The sequence below is a fragment of the Rana temporaria genome, chromosome 10, assembly GCF_905171775.1.
Source record: "Rana temporaria chromosome 10, aRanTem1.1, whole genome shotgun sequence".
Lineage (NCBI taxonomy): Eukaryota > Metazoa > Chordata > Amphibia > Anura > Ranidae > Rana > Rana temporaria.
Window position 1 is genome coordinate 95,951,346 of NC_053498.1, and position 20,247 is coordinate 95,971,592.

General features: G+C 40.8%; 1 protein-coding gene across 2 annotated transcripts in view; it reads right to left on the reverse strand.

The window, feature by feature from the left end:
* Positions 1 to 16,949: 16,949 nt before the first annotated feature.
* Positions 16,950 to 20,247, reverse strand: part of PPP1R12C (protein phosphatase 1 regulatory subunit 12C) — a 150,537-nt gene continuing 147,239 nt past the window's right edge. For both annotated transcript variants that reach the window (XM_040325759.1, XM_040325758.1), the window contains 2 exons: positions 20,096 to 20,146; positions 16,950 to 18,617 (listed from right to left, as the gene is read on the reverse strand). In XM_040325759.1, the coding sequence (XP_040181693.1) occupies positions 18,531 to 18,617; positions 20,096 to 20,146 (138 nt within the window). In that variant the 3' untranslated portion in view covers positions 16,950 to 18,530. The remainder of the gene's footprint in view (positions 18,618 to 20,095; positions 20,147 to 20,247) is intronic.

Below are 20,247 nucleotides of genomic sequence, written 5' to 3' on the forward strand. Positions count from 1 at the left end.
TGCACATAGACATTGCGCCCCAAGAGCTCCTAAAAGCTGCCGACGTACCATGACGGCGATTCGACCAGGGGAGCCAACCTGCTGAAGGATAACTGTGGTGGCTAGTCCTTAAGTGGTTAATAAAGTGGGTAATAGTGGGGGTAGACCTCAATAGTAGGCATAGCCCAGGACTAGCTTATAGTTATGTTTTTTTTTTGTTAACTGTAAAGCTGTGATGCATAGGTGTAAATAGGCCCTCAGTGTCACATTTAACCACTTCCTGCTGGTCGGGCATACAGGGAGTGCAGAATTATTAGGCAAGTTGTATTTTTGAGGATTAATTTTATTATTGAACACCAACCATGTTCTCAATGAACCCAAAAAACTCATTAATATCAAAGCTGAATATTTTTGGAAGTAGTTTTTAGTTTGTTTTTAGTTTTAGCTATTTTAGGGGGATATCTGTGTGTGCAGGTGACTATTACTGTGCATAATTATTAGGCAACTTAACAAAAAAAAAATATATACCCATTTCAATTATTTATTTTTACCAGTGAAACCAATATAACATCTCAACATTCACAAATATACATTTCTGACATTCAAAAACAAAACAAAAACAAATAAGTGACCAATATAGCCACCTTTCTTTGCAAGGACACTCAAAAGCCTGCCATCCATGGATTCTGTCAGTGTTTTGATCTGTTCACCATCAACATTTCGTGCAGCAGCAACCGCAGCCTCCCAGACACTGTTCAGAGAGGTGTACTGTTTTCCCTCCTTGTAAATCTCACATTTGATGATGGACCACAGGTTCTCAATGGGGTTCAGATCAGGTGAACAAGGAGGCCATGTCATTAGTTTTTCTTCTTTTATACCCTTTCTTGCCAGCCACGCTGTGGAGTACTTGGACGCGTGTGATGGAGCATTGTCCTGCATGAAAATCATGTTTTTCTTGAAGGATGCAGACTTCTTCCTGTACCACTGCTTGAAGAAGGTGTCTTCCAGAAACTGGCAGTAGGACTGGGAGTTGAGCTCGACTCCATCCTCAACCCGAAAAGGCCCCACAAGCTCATCTTTGATGATATCAGCCCAAACCAGTACTCCACCTCCACCTTGCTGGCGTCTGAGTCGGACTGGAGCTCTCTGCCCTTTACCAATCCAGCCACGGGCCCATCCATCTGGCCCATCAAGACTCACTCTCATTTCATCAGTCCATAAAACCTTAGAAAAATCAGTCTTGAGATATTTCTTGGCCCAGTCTTGATGTTTCAGCTTGTGTGTCTTGTTCAGTGGTGGTCGTCTTTCAGCCTTTCTTACCTTGGCCATGTCTCTGAGTATTGCACACCTTGTGCTTTTGGGCACTCCAGTGATGTTGCAGCTCTGAAATATGGCCAAACTGGTGGCAAGTGGCATCTTGGCAGCTGCACGCTTGACTTTTCTCAGTTCATGGGCAGTTATTTTGCGCCTTGGTTTTTCCACACGCTTCTTGCGACCCTGTTGACTATTTTGAATGAAACGATTGATTGTTTGATGATCACACTTCAGAAGCTTTGCAATTTTAAGAGTGCTGCATCCCTCTGCAAGATATCTCACTATTTTTGACTTTTCTGAGCCTGTCAAGTCCTTCTTTTGACCCATTTTGCCAAAGGAAAGGAAGTTGACTAATAATTATGCACACCTGATATAGGGTGTTGATGTCATTAGACCACACCCCTTCTCATTACAGAGATGCACATCACCTAATATGCTTAATTGGTAGTAGGCTTTCGAGCCTATACAGCTTGGAGTAAGACAACATGCATAAAGAGGATGATGTGGTCAAAATACTAATTTGCCTAATAATTCTGCACTCCCTGTACATGGACATTTTCCCATTTCAGTGGTTACACTGGGCTGATGCCTGTAGGTGTACTCTTACTCAGTATCGTTCTCTTCAGCTAGCGATTCCCTGCACGCAAGAACAATCATAGTGGCAGTTCAGCCGCTTGATTGTTCTTACAGGGTGGTGGGAGGGAACGTCCCTGTCCCCCCTCCCTCTGATGCCACCCATGTGACCCACAAGCCAGAGAAGGAATCCACCGGGCCGCTGGAAGTTAACCATAGACATTTCCGGGAAACAGATGATCCCAGGTCATCTAGATCTACTCTCGGAGACCCAGGTGCGACGTCACGTCTGGCCTGGCCATTGTAAATACTTTCATATACTTGGCTGCAATGCCTAGATCGTATTTTTAATCTCAGCCTGGAGGAGAGATGTGGGGTCTTCTTGACCCCCCCAATCTCTCCTTAAAGAGGACCTGTCTTGCCCTATTCCTACTACAAGGGATGTTTAGATGCCTTGTAATAGGAATAAAATTGATCAAAAGCATTTTCTTTTTAAGGAAAAGTGTAAAAATCAAGATTTTTTTTTAACCACTTCAGCCCCACACCATTTGGCTGCACTAAGATCCGAGCAGTTTTTGCGAATTCCACACTGCGTCGCTTTAACCGACAATTGCGTGGTCATGCGACGTGGCTCCCAAACAAAATTTACGTCCTTTTTTCCCCCTCACAAATAGAGTAAAAAAATAGAATAAAACTCTGCTCACTTGTCTCACAGAAGTAGCCTGAGTCGCAGACTCTGATCTACCCTGGTTCGCATCCTTCCTAGAGAATCGATCCCAGACAGTGAAACTAGGAGCTTTCACGTCGGAAGCACGTACAATTACATGCAGAGTCCCTCAAGGATCACCTGTGTTCAACATCTACCTCCACCCCAATCCTCAAAATCATCAGCAAACACGACCTGTTCTATCACTCCTACACCGATGACACTCAACTTTACCTTCGCATCACTGACAAAAAGGAACAATACCACGCACTAGAAAATTGCCTCTTATTGATCGATAATTGGATGACGGAGAGCTCCCTCAAACTTAATGGATCCAAAAAAAAAAAAAACGGAACTTCTTTCTCCACGCAAACCGAAAGAAAAACTCCAGGACAACATACACACCACCGACCATCCTTGGGCAAATCATCACCCCAAGCACCAAAGTCAAAAGCCTGGGAGTCATCTTTGACTCGGACATGACCATGGACGCACAAATAGGATCAGTCGTCAGCAGATCTCACCATCTTCTCCGCCTGCTGCGTAGACTCATCCCCTTCATCCCGGAAGAGGACACAGCCGTAGTAGTTGGAACAATCATTAATTCCCGACTCGACTACGCAAACTCCCTCTACCTCAGACTCCCCAAATACCAAATTTCACATCTACAAGTCGTCCAGAACACAGCAGCCAGACAGATAACAGGGGGAAAAAAAACGTGGGAATCAATCACCCAGTCACTGAGGACCCTCCATTGGCTAGCCGTGAAGGATCGGGTTACATTCAAGACCCTCTGCCTCACTCACAAATGCACACAAGGAAACGCTCCTCAATACCTACGCGAGAAAATAAAACCCTAAACCCCCTAGTCGCACCCTCTGGTCAGCTAACCAAAACCTCCTCCACATCCCCAAGACCCGCTACAAATCTAAAGGAGAACGAAGATTTGCAGTCCAAGGACCACGGCTATGGAACGCTCTACCCACAGACATCCGCCTGGAAGAAAACCATCGGGCCTTGAGGGGAAAAAAAAAACGTAAAACCCACCTCTTCTGAAGACACAGGACCGCACTGGATGCAAAAAAGGCCTTGAGGCGATTGAGTTTGCATTTGTAGAACTATACAAGTTACTCACTCGCAATAAGCGTTTGATTGGTTTGCGCAAAAGTTAGTGTCTACAAAACAGGGGATAATTTTATGGCATTTTTATTAATATTTTTTTATACTAGTAATGGGGCCATCAGCATTTTTTTTTATCGTGACTGCAACATTATGGCAGGACACAGACACTTTTGGTGCTATTTTGGGACCACATTTAAACAGCGATCAGTGCTATAAAAAGTCACTGATCACTGTGTAAATGTGACCGGCGGTGAAGGGGTTAGCCTGTAGTGGGTGTTAAAGGGGTTAAGTGCGTTCTAGGGATGTGTTCTAACTGTGGGGGCAGGGCTACGTGCGACAACACTAGTCACCGCTCCCGATCACAGGGAGCTGTGAGCAATGCCCTTGTCACTAGGCAGAATAGAGAAATGCTTGTTTACATCAGCATTTCCCCCATTTTTCCTTTCTGTGAGACGATTGCGGGACTCGCAGCAGACAAAGTCCTCGGTACCCACAGTCACACTCACGGAGATCGCAGCGGGCACATGCGCCTACGCAATGCTGCGTCTTAAAGGGTAACATACAGGTACGTTAATATGCCCAGCCGTGCCATTTTGCCAATGTATATCGGTGTGAGCCGGTCAGCAAGTGGTTAAAGCGCCCCTATCCCAGCGAGTTTGCACGCAGAAGCGAATGCATAAGTAAGTCCTGACCACGTACATAAACAGCATTCAAACCCCACATGCGAGTTATCACCACTAACGTAAGAGCAATAATTCTATACCAAGGTCTCCTAACTCTAAACAGGTAACCTGTCAAAAAATAAATAAAAATTCAAGTGTTACCTATGGAGATGAGCGTGTGCAATTTTCAAGCGTGACATGCTATCCATTTATTTGCGTAACATCTTTCACATTATACAAAAATTTTTTAGCCAAATTTAGTGTTTTATTAATAAACTCTGCCCCCCCCCCCCCAAAAACGTGTTTGAAAAACTGCTGCGCAAATACCATGTGACAAAAAAAGTTGCAACAACCGCCATTTTATTCCATGGGGTCACTGCTTAAAAAAAAAACAAACAAAAAAAACAAAAACACAATGTTTGGGTGTTCTGAATAATATTCTACCCCCCCCCCAAAAAAAGGAGGATCTATGTCCATCACTAGGAGGAAAGAAATCTTAAAATTACAGGAGAGGGATGATTGAAAGAGGGGCCAACGTGGCATTTTTTTTCCATAACCACTTTAGCTCCTGAAGCTTTTACCACCTTAATGACCAGGCCATTTTTGCGATATGGCGTTATTTGACAATTGCGCGGTCGTACGACATTGTACCCAAATAACATTGATGAGCTTTTTCCCACAAATCCTTTGGTGGTATAAACCTAAATTGTAAATTTTGAAAAAAAAAACCCAATTTTTTACTTTGTGCTATAAAACATATTGGTTACCAATATAAAAAGAGGAGTTTCTACATTGACCACTAATGCAACGTCAGAGGGGGCTGGGTCATCGCTGTAACCCCTCCGTTTACACTGGCCCAGATTCAGGTACATTTGCGGAGGCACAGGGCAACGATTTTGCCCTGCGCCCCCGCAAATTTTTTGCGCTGCCCTCGATTCACGGAGCAGTAGCTCCGTAAATTGCGAGGGCGCGCCGGCAAAATTGCCCGGCGTAAGCGCGCGCAATGTAAATGATCCCGCCGGGGGCGGGAATCATTTAAATTAGGCGCGCTCCCGCGCCGAGCGCATGCTCCGTCGGGAAACTTTCCAGACGTGCATTGCGGCAAATGACGTCGCAAGGACATCATTTGCTTCAAAGTGAACGTGAATGGCGTCCAGCACCATTCACTTACGCAAACGACGTAGATTTTAAATATCGCGACGCGGGAACGTGGGTATCCTATAGCATTGGCTGCGCCTGCTATTAGCATGTGTAACCTTACGCGAAACCCGACGTACACAAACTACGTAATTTGCGTGCGCAACGTTGTGAACCGGTGTTAGTATGCAATTTGCATACTATACACAGATCACAATGGGAGCGCCCCCTAGCGGCCAACGCAAGAATGCAGCCTAAAATCTGCGTGGCATAAGAGCCTTATGCCACGCAGATTTTAGGCTGCAGTCGGCGTAGCGATGTTCCTGAATCAGGAGCATTCGCTACGCCGGAGCAAGTAAGCAATTGCGCTGTGTAACCTATGGTTACACAGGCGCAATTGCTTCTTGAATCTGGCCCACTGACCACTAATGTAATAGGAGAATTCACAATAAAGAGGGATTAACACTGGCCACTAGTGTGAATAAAAAGGATTGTACACCAAGCCCCAATGTAATGAGAGGATTTACACTGACCACCAATGTAACCGAGACATTTAGCCTGCGTTCACATTTGTGTCGGGAACGCATGCAAAATAGCTTTCCCGACACCACAGAAATGTGCTGTCCTTTAGCAGATACACAGCAATGCCATGAATTGTGAATGACACCCTCACGCATATGCTGAGATGTGCGTATTCACATGCACCAAAAATTCAGGGCGCAGTGGCACCATGTTATTTTTGAAAAGGTGTCCCACCTCCAATTTGCTTACCTTTGCAGAACAGGCTGATTGATGTTGGGCTTAATGACCACAGTTTTAGACAAGATTTTTCAGCATGCCCTTTTACCTCCCAAGTGGGCAGCATTAAGAAGTGATGGCGAATATGACCTCAGAGGGGCACGATATACATATGAATGCCTTCTCTATTTACATATCAATGCAGTCAGTCCACTGCTATTTACATATCAATGCCACCTCTAGTTACATATTAATGCAGGTTATTTACATGTAAACACTGGGTCTGAAGTGAGTCAATCGGGCAGGACTGGGTAGCATTAGTAACATAACTTCACATTAAGATATCGGGACACAGCACAGGACTAAAACTTTAAGGGACAAGGGAATTTAAACTAGGATAAAATGGCAAGTACGAGGCAGCTGCTTTGAGCCCCACAGCAATGATGGGGCCCAGGGCAGCTTCCCCTTTTGCCCTGCCTTAAAAATGATCCCGATTGCATGTGTGCAGTTTAACCTGCCTGGCGGTATTCCCGAGTCTGACTCGGGGTTAGATTTTCCTGCTGCGAGCGGTAACCCCGAGTCAGACTCGGGCTTGCCTCGCTAGATCCACAGGCATGGTTTACTTACCTTGTCCCTGGATCCAGCGATGCCACCGCGCTGTGTGAGCGAGCGGGACCTCGCTCGATTCACACAGTGCCTCCGTGTGACGCCGATCTCCGTTCCCTGCGACGTTACGACGCACGGGGACGGAGAACGGCGCCAAATTCAAAAAAGTAAACAAACACTTTACATACAGTATACTGTAATCTTATAGATTACAGTACTGTATGTAAAAAAACACACCCCCCTTGTCCCTAGTGGTCTGTCCTGTGTCATGCATGTCATTTTATATAATAAAAACGTTTCTTTCTCCCTGCAAACTGTAGATTGTCCATAGCAACCAAAAGTGTCCCTTTATGTCAAAAATAGTTTTAGATCAGCTAAAAAACAGCGATAATAAATTATAATCACTTGCAGAATTGTGCGATAGCAATTTGTGGGGAAATTCGTCATAAAAAAAATAAAATAATGACAGCAACAATTCTGCAACTGAGCAAATTTCAGTGATTTTGATTTGATTACATTATTGAATAATTTTTATTATAATTATATTATTATCTGTTATAATTATTTATAATTATTTATTATATTATAATTTATAATTTTGTTTTTAAACAAATGTCATACCCGGGATGCCTATTAGAATCTTGTTTGGTCAGATTTAAGTGAGTTATTTCTAAAAATTACAGACCTACATTATAAAACGCCAAATTTCCTTGCAAATAATGGTACCGCTTTCAGCATGTTTTTTCTGAAAGAATCATACCGCCAGGGAGGTTAATATATAGAGCAGATGTATAGACGTTATGCAAGCTCAATTGAGAGTTGGTTTTATGAAATGTTGTGCATCTCATTAAGTGAGATTGTATGTTATTCTTGATGACAACATCTGGCAGTGAGGGGAACACACAGGAGAGAACCAACAATGCAGTTGGGGGACACCGAATATATTAAGGTGGCAGACTTGCCAGGTGGCAAAACAAAAATGCATGCATTGGGGGGGGGGGGGGGGACAGAGCCAGCACTAAAACGGTAATAAAGCTGGCTATTACAAGCTTTCTTTTTGTTCAGCCATTGGGCTGAACAAAAAAACAAACAACCCACCAGATTCTCCCATCCACATAAGCCGGAAAAGTTCAACAGAAGCCACTCAAACAACTAACTTTCGTCAAAGAAGGATGGCAACTGATTGAAATTTTAACCAGTCCCTGTTGAACTGTCCGAAGTACAATCCTTCTATAGCTACCTTAGGACTGATGAAGATTTGGGAAACACTAGTCTATCTAGGTGTATAAAGGCTACATTCTCATTGGTTACTTAGGAAACACCTCTTTTGACCAGATTAATCAAATTTGTTTTAAATCTTCAGTCAGTGCCCAAGAATAGATTACACGGCCAGTTAGTTTTGCAGAGTGGCCCTGATCCTGCTGTTCTGGGGTCCCACGGCAGCTCTCGCAGCTCCTCCTCGCAATAGCTAACCCCCTCTGGGAAGCTCTCTCCCACAGTCAGCCCCAGTGGCCGCATCATTGGAATTGATTGACAGCAGCGGGAGCCAATGGCTGTGCTGCTATCAATCTATACAATCAACACAGAGATTTCGTGGAGAAGGGGACACCGGGGCTGAGCAGGTGAACGGGCTCAGATAAGTAAAACAGGGGGGCTAGGGGGGATGCATTAGGGTGAAAAAAACACGAACCTTTACAACCCCATTAAATCTAAAATACATCAACTTAATACAAAATCAATCAATAATCAAACTTCAAAAAGCTCAAAGTCCAAATCATGAAAGACAAAAAAACAGTGGTGATGAACATATATATTTTTTAATTATTTTTTGCTCATATTTTCTTTTTCTGTGCTTCACCCAAAGTGCCATAAAATGTGTGCAATGCATCAGATGACATGAAATGCACACCTTAAAAGCAGCCAAGGGACAAGAACTCACAGCTGTATTTGCTGCAACAAATACAATATATATATCTCTGGAAAAAAAAGAAAAAAAAAACATGCATATTGCACATTTTGACATTATGTATATAAAATAGGCTTCCTTATATACAGATACAAGTAATTAATGGATTTTTTTGCAGATTTTTATTTTTTTAAACTTCATCATGGAAGTGGCATGGCACAATTTAAAAACAGAAAATAACGTTAATCAACAATGACCCTACTGCAGGTCAGACCTTGGCATACAGGAGGCAGAAAGTTTGTAGTCAAACCAGAGAGAGTTGTGTAGCTCGGCAAAAGGACATGCGAAAAAGGGCTTCACAAAGACCTTACACCGAGCACCAACCTTGGAATAGCCAATAGAAGACCATCTAAGTACAGAAATGTTTCTATGGTGTGGCATGCTCTATACCCAAAGACTAAAATGACTTTGCTCCATGCTTTTATCAGAAAAGGTTCACTTTTAGTAATTCTAGATGGAACAGTGTATTTTTGCCCTGACAATACGTAAAGCACAATTGAATACTTAATATCTACACATCCGATATTACTTATTCCGCTCCTTGGCAATAATAAATGAATACATAGTTAGGCCCTTGTCTAATACACCAGGAAAGATGAACCAGAGCTGTACAACTTCCCAAAGCCCGGTAGCCAACATGCTTGAAAACATTGCCTCAAGATTTTTCTTGTATTTTCTTCCTCAGTTTGTAAAAGAAAAAAAAAACCACACAACTCATATTCTTAAGTGTTCAGTGTTTTCCGAATTCCTCATTAGTCAACTTAGTGGTAGACCCCCGAATACAATTCATATTATGGACAAGTTGCCAAAAATCAATAAGCTTGCACAACAGTCCCTTTTTGATTCTTCAAATAGAAGCATCAGCTGCCTGCTGGCTCCAAGATTGAGCCTACTTGCTCTGTAACACAATATATGTATTTTTGCAGCAAAAATAGAATTTCCAATTGCATTGCTTTTCTGATGGATATTAAATGTCTTGGTTAGCCAGCACTGTACAACTTTCCACATTAATTGATGAACAACAAGATGTAACTGGGTTCTCCTAAAAGTTTTTAGCTTTCCGGTAAGGGCAATGGCCTCTTTACAGACAGAACTTTCAATGCTACTTATAGGCCAAAAGACTTTTGTGCCATTATAGTGCAACTATAATCTTTCCCTTAAAAGCACATCCCATGTAATCAATGTAAAAAGATACTAATAAAAAATGTTTATCCCTAAACCTTCTGTCCAATATTGCTTGTAATGTCGCCCAATATCAAATCACTGGTCATGACACTGGGTAATGCTATGTGACCAGCACTAGCAGGAGAAAACCAGCTCCCAAAAAACACAAATTAGACTATCTTTCTCCGCACAGGTTGGAAAAAGCACTCATTCAATCTAACCAAAATAAGATGAAAATATTCAGAGGAGAGAAGTTCTGAAGGTAAATTAACAAAACCGTAGAAAGGGGCTATTTAGCATGATTTACAGCTTTCAACATTCAGGATGAGTGAATGTGAGGTCTAAACGTAAGCGCTAAAAAACAAGCATGCTGAGACAGACTGTAAAACAAAAAATGTTATACAACTTTTTTTTTACTTAAAAGATCTTGACAAATGAGTCAAAATAAACTGAAAAATACAATGCACCATTTATTATGGTACACCAAATTATCATTGGTACACCCAGTTCTTTTCCAATCTCACAATTAGTTTAATGGAGGTCACCTGTGTGTAATCCATGGATTTCAAATGATTGTAGTTTAAAATACATGTGCAACTGGAAGGTCCAACTTTAGGTTTCAGTAGCATGGCATAACCTACATCATCAACCCAAACACCAAGGAATTCCATGAAAGCTGACAAATGCAGAAGTTAGAATGAATAAGAAGAATTTTAAGTCTAAGTTCTAAGTCACTGAAAACCTTTTGGCACAATCGTAGAAAGTGGAATAAAACACCTGTAAATATGCCAAGAACAAACCATCAAACTGAGTGAAACAAAAGCGACCCATCACAATTTGCAGGTCTAAGTTGTTGACATAAGACTACTTGTCCGCATACAACTGTTGCCCAACAGTGCTTTACCAGGCACAGCTTTATGTGGGAGTGGCAGAGGGAAGCCACTTTGTACTAGAGCTGCACGATTATGGCTAAAATGACAATCGCGATTTTTTTTTTGCTTAGATGATAGATCACGATTCTGGCGCAATGTCATCTTCCACATTAAAAAAAAAAAAATTGGGCCAACTTTACCGTTTCGTTTTTTTATTCATTGAAGTGCATTTTTTCCCCCAAAAAATTGCACTTGAAAGACCGCTGGGCAAATACAGTGACATAAAATATTGCAGCAATTGCCATTTTATTCCCTAGAGTCTCTGCTAAACTATATATGTTTGGGGGTTCAAAGTAATTTTCTAGCAAAAAATATTGATTTTAACTTAAGAAACAAAGTGTCAGAAAAAGATTTAGACTTTAAGTGGTTAAACTTCCTGCATTTACACACAGAAGTTTGATCTAAGAAGGAAGGGTTAGTTACAATGTTTCCTTTTAAAAACTTGGCAGACTGCCCGAATATTTTCTTTTGACAGCTGATAAGTCTCTCCACTTGTTATATGAATGAATGGAGATCGTCAGGGGGTCTGAATTGAGATCATGATTTTTTAATGATTAATTGGGCAGCTCTACTTTGTACTCATGTCATATACATTTACTTAAAGCATAACTCAGCTGTTTGTTTCGTTGTCTATGTAGAAAGCAAATCTAATGGGCATGAACTTTATAAGCTGCTGCACTTACAGGGTTATAATTCTTTTTGGGAATATCTCCTCGGAAATGACGTTTTTGCTGCAGGGGACGCGGTAAATTTGACCTGTATCTTAGTGCAGATTTCTGGGAAAATCAGAAACACAATTACACAAGCAGTAAATTGCATATCAGGATATCAGGAGGGGGGGGGGGAGGGGGTCATTCTGTAAATCTGTGCACTCCATCTGTGTATGCCTCTAGGTTGCCATATTGCTTTTTATAGAAAATTACAGCATTACAGATTAAAAAGGAAAGGTGATTTTTAACAACTTTCAATTACAACATGCCCCCTAGCTGGTTTAGCAATTTTATATGCTTTACCATTTTTTTTGCACTTTTTCCCCCCACCAACGAAAGTGGAGTTAACTATTAAGTTTGCCAAAAGGCACCTAGGAGACTGTAGTGGAAGAAGGTTCTATGGTCTAGTAAGACCTATTTTGGCCATAAGACTAAATGCCACGTTTGGCGTTTGCATGGTGGCGCAGCACAAGGTTGTGCAGATATTTGTACACAATAGGGCTTGGAAGGCTTTGCGAGTATAGAATGAAAAAAACAGGTAGATCTTGGCAAACGGCAAGACCTAAATCCTATAAGACGATTTGTCCTCCAGCAAGACAGACTGCAAAAGTCTAAAGTTAAAACTGCAAAGAACGGATTAACATTGTCCTGAAATTAGTTAAAATCCAAATCTCAATCCAATAGAGAATTTGTGACATGTTAAAATTCACAAGCCTCATGCAACCTGTCGAATATAGTATATTTTGCGTTTTCCATTGTAATTAATTGAAATCACTTTATAGAAATGTTTTCATTTAGACTTAGGCCGCATTCACACCTGAGCGTAGTGTTTTCGGTCGGTTTTTCCGGCGTTTTGTATTCACACGCATTTGCCTGTTTGCATACAGCGTTGTCCGACATTTTTGAACTTCGTCGTTTTTTATTTTAGCCAATAGCTAAAATGATCATCTCTTTCATCATTTGTTGCTATGTTTGTAGATTTTTTTATCTTCTTCCTGGGTAAATGTTCTATTTCACAGAACAGATTAAAGCGACAAAACGCCCGTAGAAACGCTTGTTGTCGCGCTAGACGATAAACGAGCATTTCCATTAGTTTCTATGGGAATACAAACATTCAAAACCGCCCAAATCGCATTTTGGAGTGGAGATGTGAACCATCTCCATTGAGAATAATGTATTTTTTTCCCTCTAGCGTTTTATAACTTCAGGCTCCAAGCTACAAAACTCTCAGGTGTGAATGGGGCCTTAAAGTATTGCCATTGACTAAAGAAAAAATAAAAATAAAAATTGAATCCACTGTGATTGAATGTTCTATGACAAGAAAACAAAGTCTTCGTGGACTGTAATGGTTGCATATTACACATTAATACACTTGAGATATGACGCTGATAGCAGGAGTGCTGTACATCACAAATCTGGCTCCAATAGACAAAACGGCGATCAACAAAAAAAGGCAACAGGCTTCTATTTTGCTTTAAAACTCAACTACAGGCTGCTGAATAATAATAAAAAAAGCTTTTAATGTAATCCATTTAATCCAAAGCTGTCCCCCACAGTACCTCCTCTTCATCTCAAGATGTCTGCAGTCTTGTGTTAAAAGACACATGGTGCCACTCAATCCAAAAGATTTAGTAAAGACCAGCTTTTGGCAACTTTGGGAATCAGAAAGTCCTAGCATATGTTGAAAGATATTTTTAAGCTAGTCATACACTTTAAAATGTATCTTACAATCCCATGCACTGAACAAGAAATCACTTGATTCCCTCTATCCATTCTAAGAGCTGGCACTCACGGTGTTCAGAATACCCAAAAAACATGTGCATCTTTGATGGTCAGCTGAGAATCACCTGGCTCATTTAACAAAAGGCAGGCTAGTTGGTGCCAACACGGCCCTTCACGGAAAAGTTTTTAACGGATTCTGCAGAATTCAGTGACTCAGAAGGTTCCAGGGTCAACATATAGGTTACTAGTGTTTTCAGAAGTATGCGCAGTACAGATTTTATTTTGAAATGTATATAAAGCTAAAACGTTTTTTTTGTGGGTAAGGTTCAGTGTTCCCGCAGAGGAGATCTTCTAGCTCTATTTCTTCTGGTGTCCACGTTCACAAACTGAAGTGAGGAAAAATCCAAAAGATTTTATTTGTCATTAATATTTATATGGAATATTTGTTCTAGTGACATTTGCCAAAAAAGGGGGCTTATCCTAACTTTAGAGATGTATTTTCTCACTTCCTGTTGTGTCTATAGGACAGAAAGGTAAGGGAACTCTTCCCAATAGCAAATTGATAAAAAAAAAAAAAAGTGACCATTGTATCTAGTTTCTATCCAGAACAGCTTTTTGGTCTCATCACAAAGCTAAAAAGGTCGGAAATGACAAAGCAAGATGTAATCTGTGATGGAACAGAATGCTGTCAAACCATGCTGGATTCTCATTTCTCAAAGCATGTAAAGGTATCAGCCAATCCAACACTCATTTAATCTCCCAGGATGCACTCTTTTGGACACCAGTAAGCAAGTATATTCTGGGATTTAAGGCTCAATGAAAAAGTAATTAGATAATTAGTTGTTTTCCATGTGCCCTGTTCACACCATACATGTGATGGCAGGCATCTCAATGGACATGGCGTGAACATATCCCAACTGATTCAGCTGAATAGCCACACGTTTAAAATACTGATGAAAGTGGCTAACTTCTTTTCTTAATAGGTTCATTTTTGAAACTACAAATTCCTAGCTGTTCCTCCTGACTCCATATGTTTTTTTTTAGCTTAAGCCCTTTCAGTTCTCATAGCAACCATGTGGCCCATGAGGATACCTTTAAGGGAACTTGACATGCTTACAAATTTCTGGACAGCCTTTTTACCAGAGGGGTCAGTCAAGAAGCACACGTGTGCCTTGTAATCCTTTATGAAGAATAGCCCCCTAGGTTGCATTCCCCAAAACTAGCAGGTTTAAAAGTCTTACATATATAGATGAAACTCGAAAAATTTGAATATCGTGCAAAAGTTTTTATTTCACTAATGCAACTTAAAAGGTGAAACCAATATATGAGATACTCATTTCATGCGAAGCAAGATGGTTCAAGCTGTGATTTGTCATAATTGTGATGATTATGGCTTACAGCTCATGAAAACCCCAAATCCACAATCTCAGAAAATGTGATTGTGAAACGGTGCAATATTCTAGGCTCAAAGTGTGCCACTGTAATCAGCTATTTAAGCCATAACACCTGCAAAGGGTTTGTGAGCCTTTAAATGGTCTCTCAGTCTGGTTCAATAGGAATCACAATCATGGGAAAGACTGCTGACCTGACAGTTGTGCAGAAAACCATCATTGACACCCTCCATAAAGAGGGAAAGCCTCAAAAGGTAATTGCAAAAGATGTTCCCAACGTGCTGTATCAAAGCACATTAATAGAAAGTTATGTTGAAGGGAACAGTGTGGAAGAAAAAGGTGCAAAAGCAGCAGGGATGACCGCAGCCTGGAGAGGATGGTCAGGAAAAGGCCATTCAAAATGAGTGGACTGAGGCTGGAGTCAGAGCATCAAGAGCCACCACACAGACGGATCCTGGACATGGGCTTCTAATGTCGTATTCCTCTTGTCAAGCCACTCCTGAACAACAAACGTCAAAAGAGTCTTACCTGGGCTAGAGAAAAACAGACCTGGTCTGTTGCTTAGTGGTCCAAAGTCCTCTTTTCTGATGAGAGCAAATTTTGCATCTCATTTGGAAACCAAGGACCCAGAGTATGGAGGAAGAATGGAGAGGCACACACTGCAAGATGCTTAAAGTCCAGTGTGAAGTTTCCACAGTCTGTGTTGATTTGGGGAGCTATGTCATCTGCTGGTGTTGGTCCACTGTGCTTCATTAAGTCCAGGGTCAATGCAGCCATCTACCAGATTTTGTTGCACTTCATGCTTCCTTCCGCAGATGAGCTCTATGGAGATGCCGACTTCATTTTCCAGCAGGACTTTGCACCTGCCCACACTGCCAAAAACACCAAAACCTGGTTTTAATGACCGTGGGATTACTGTGCTTGATTGGCCAGCAAACTCACCTGACCTGAACCCCATAGAGAATCTATGGGGCATTGCCAAGAGAAAGAGGAGACTGAACAATGCAGAAGAGCTGAAGGCCGCTATTGAAGCATCCTGGTCTTCTCAGCAGTGCCACAGGCTGATAGCTTCCATGCCACACCACATTGAGGCAGAAATTGCTGCAAAAGGAGCCCAAACCAAGTACCGAGTACATATGCATGCTTATACTTTTCAGAGGTCCGATATACAATCCTTGTTTTGATTGCATGTAATATTCTAATTTTCTGAGATTGTGGATTTGGGGTTTTCATAAACTGTAAGACATAATCCTCACAATTATGACAAATCACAGCTTGAACTATCTTGCTTTGCATGTAATGAGTCTCTCATTAATTAGTTTCACCTTTTAAGTTGCATTAGTGAAATAAATGAACTTTTGCGCGATATTCAAATTTTTTCGAGTTTCACCTGTACATAAAGCTTATATTAAAAGCCCAAGTGCACCCCAAAAAAAAAAAACAGCATAAAGGACATAACTTACAGTCAAGTAGAATGTGTCCCTTGTGCTGATGCCTCTGTTAGTTGAAATCTTCCTCTGTCCATCTGGTGAAGTGGGATTTAAAACAGCTCATTAAGAGCCCACCCTTTTCACACAGCTCAACCATTTATAGAAGCCATACTTCAGCTGCTATGAATGAAACAGGATCTCAGAATGGAGGACAGGCAAATGATCAATAGGCCCGCCCCCTCCATTCAGAGATCCAGTTTAATTCGTACAAATGGCGGGAAAAGCGGACATAGTCGCGCTCTCTTGACCTGCACTTGGGCTTCAAGCACAGCCGTGCCATCAGGTGAGCCTTTCATCAACACATGCAAGGGCACTAGGATTCCTTACAGATTCAAGGGGGGCTTTTGAATGATTTTGTCCTCACAACCCAAATATATTTAAGTATTAAAAGTGCCATTCTAGTTTTTGTTTTTCAGAGTTCCAGAGCTTACTGCGGTACATTTTATGAACAAAACCTAGTCAGTTCTAGGAACAGTCTACAGTAAATATTAAAACTTAACCTACTTTTTTTTTTTTTTTAAACGGTGACCTAAACTTGTATCAAAGCATCACTGAAAGGTAACACTGAATAAATTCAACAATAAAATGTAGGTGTGACAGGTTAAAAAAAAAGAAAAAAAAAAATGAAAAAAAAGAAAAAACATTGGTAGTTAATTTAGTTAAAAAAAAAAAAAAATTACAGAATGTTATACAAAAGTTAAATACTATGAATAAAAAAAATGAGATACACACATACATACAAACATATAAATGAGTTTACAGTGTAATGATTATCCTTTCAGTTGCACACACAATGTTTGAGACTCTAAGACATTATGTTTATCTGCGCAACTACATGTAAAAGGACATGAATACTTCCTAGACCGCCAACATTTACGATCTGCCTGGTGGGGAAATTTCTTGAAAATACATTGTTCTCAGCTGTCTAAAATTGACATAAACGGGTGTTAAAAATGTACAGCTATGGAAGTCCGACATGCCCAAAAAAGGGGGGAGATTCATCCGAAATATATATCCAAAAAAATGTGGAAACATTCACATTACCCTTGGGTGCATCTGTTTTACAGAAAATTACAATAACACAGTGGAGCTCATCAACACTGGTGTTGGCTTCAACAGACAATTTTGCTTTACCACTGCATGTTTATACCTACTCTCAGTCAAGTACAGAGATGTAATATATATATATATTTTTTTTTTATTAAAGAGGGTGCTTACTTACAGGAGAACTCTGCATTACATAGCCATTAGCTATTGTACAGTTGACTGCACAACCCGTTAAAATGCTTCCTGGAAGTTGAACTCCATTTCTGGAATCTTAAACTCCTGGCTTGTGACCAAAGTGAATTATTGAAAAAAAAAAAAAAAAAAAGTGATACGCACTATGAGACATCTGCTTTTTTTTTACATACACTAGAAAAATAATAGCTGGCAGCCTGATTTGATGACACTTGCTGCACAAACTTTACATTGCTCATGTTTTCCCAAACTCTACTGTGGACTTCTCGTAAGATATTTCAGTGCGTACTTTGGCAGAACTCAGCATGGAACTTTGTAGAACAATGCAGCATTAAAGGCATTAACAGTGTAACGGTTTAACAAGCTGGAAAGCTCGTACAACACAACATTCAAAGATGTGTCAATGTATTAAACGTTGCATATTTGTTCTTGGATTGGCATGCCTTCATACGTAGTCAGCAGACAGAATTTAAATAGGAATTTGCAGTCTGATATTGAACCTCACTTATTGCTTTGAGGAAGTACTAGTGGTTTTGTTAAAATAAACTACTAAAATTTTCTGGAGTAACAAGAAAGGGTGTGTCAGTTTTAGCTGAAGTGAGGCAGGAAATGTCCAAAAGATTCTTATAACCAATCACAACGCGTTTAAGCCATGGAAAAAAAAAACGAAAAAAACAAACAGGGTAAATTGGCTTGGTTATACCAAGGATGGCAATAAGTTTTTGGGTGTCATCTTAAGCCGACTTTCGATGATTTGAAGATGTGTGTATACAAGCACTGTTAAATATTGTAAGATATACATTAAAAAAAGAAAAAAAAAAAAAAACTGTCAAAAACTAGCAGGTCAGATTTTCTCCACATTCACGGGGTTGGGATGCTGGCTCTGAAAGTCTTGCTCCAGTGTGTGCAGCACAATGCCAAACTGAACATTGCTTCTGTTCCAGACAGTCCTATACAGTAGCTGCTCAATCCAGGAAGACAGCGTTCTGGCCCAGCCGGCCTTCAAGCCCATGCAGGCCTAGGGAGGCCAAAGGTATTGATACTGGATATGGCCATTATCATCCTTGCCTTGCTCTGCTTCATTTAGAAAGCTTGCTGATGACTCGTATTAAAGCTGCATTTTCATCCTTAAGTCTTTGATTATCCGCCTTCAAGTCAGAAAGGACCTGGAAATAAATTCAATATCGAGTTACAAAACAGACTTTTTGCATTTCTCACTGAACATGCTTTGGTTCCAACTGCTATCTGGAACACATATGTCAAATGCAAGGCCAATCCAGCCCACCAGGCCTTAACATGTGGCCCTCACACCCAGTTTTGCAGCCAGAACATGGTAGAACTCTATTCTGCTACCTCTGGCTCTTAACCTCTGCTCCCTACTGTAAGCCTTTTGTGCTTACATGGGACAGCTTTGCTTTCAGCAGCTCCCAGAACTAACAGATCCCTACATGCACTCAGGGAGGGGCATTGCATAGGCAGATTTCCAGAATCTGAGAAAGAATCATCTCCCTGCATAGTGCACCCCTAAACCCTGCACTCTGTATGCAGCACACCCCTGAACTCTGCATTTTTTTACTTAGCACATCCCATATACAACAGGTCCTTTGAGGGCAACCCTAATGCTGATGAGGTTCACTGTGAAATTACGTTTGCCACCCATGATCTAGATCCAATACAGTGTATATAAAAGCAACATTTTTTTTTTTACAGGTTTTAGGTCAAGTACAAAATTATTATTTTTTTCCTCACTTCCTCTGGTTTACCAGACAAAGTGAGGGGAAGGTTCCAACAGTGACACACAAGTTAAACACACACACACACACACACACACACACACTTTTTTGTAGAGAAGGGGGAAGGCTATGGAACCTTAAAGTGATTAAAAAAAAAAAAAAAAAGCTTTATAAACAGGTCATACTAATCTTCTGTGTAAAGGTTTTGCACAGAGTGGCCTTCCCTTAGGCACCACGCACGCCAACCCTGTATACCGGTTGATCGACTTCTAGGAAGTTTTGGATCCATTAATGTTTTTATACTGGATTTCTGTGTTTAGCACGGATTTCTTTAAAAAAAAACGCCAGGAATTTATTTTAGTATCGGTTACAGTGCTTAGAACTCAGCTTTTAAATGATCAACTGTATTAGCTTCAGTCAGCTCTAGCCCATAAAAAAAACTAGAGCCAAAAGTCATAAACTGTTAAAAAGAATTAAAAAAATAATTCAAAATGTTAACGTGTTAGTAAACGTTGCTTGGCCATTTGTACCTACAGGTAAAGCTTATAAAAAAGCTTACCTGTAGGTAAAATGAATATCGCTTAAGTGTGCACCATTTAGGAAATATTTGCAATTTCTGCAGTGACGTTACTGGCGCATGCGCACTGCTCTCTGAACCGAGGGCACATAAAATGTGCCATCAATCCAGAGCACTGTGCCATGGCCATAACTTTCGTACGCATACGATACCGCTGCTCGGCAATTCAAATGGCTGGATTCTACGAAGCCGGAAGGAGGACCGGGTGAAGATGGAAGCCCTGTCAGCTCATCGCCGAAGGGATCCTTTTACAATTAGGTCTGTATGTCTGCATATTGCCACATTATGCCATTTTTTATAAAAACAAAAAAATAAAAAGCGGTAAAGATATTACCTTCAACTCCTCTTCTAGTTCAGCAGCTTTTCTCTCCAATGCTCTTCTTTCCTAAAGAGAGATGACAAGTAAATTGGTAAATCATTTGAATACACATCCTATCAGACAAACATAAAAAACGGGTTGAAAAACAAACAAAAAAAAAAACCTGA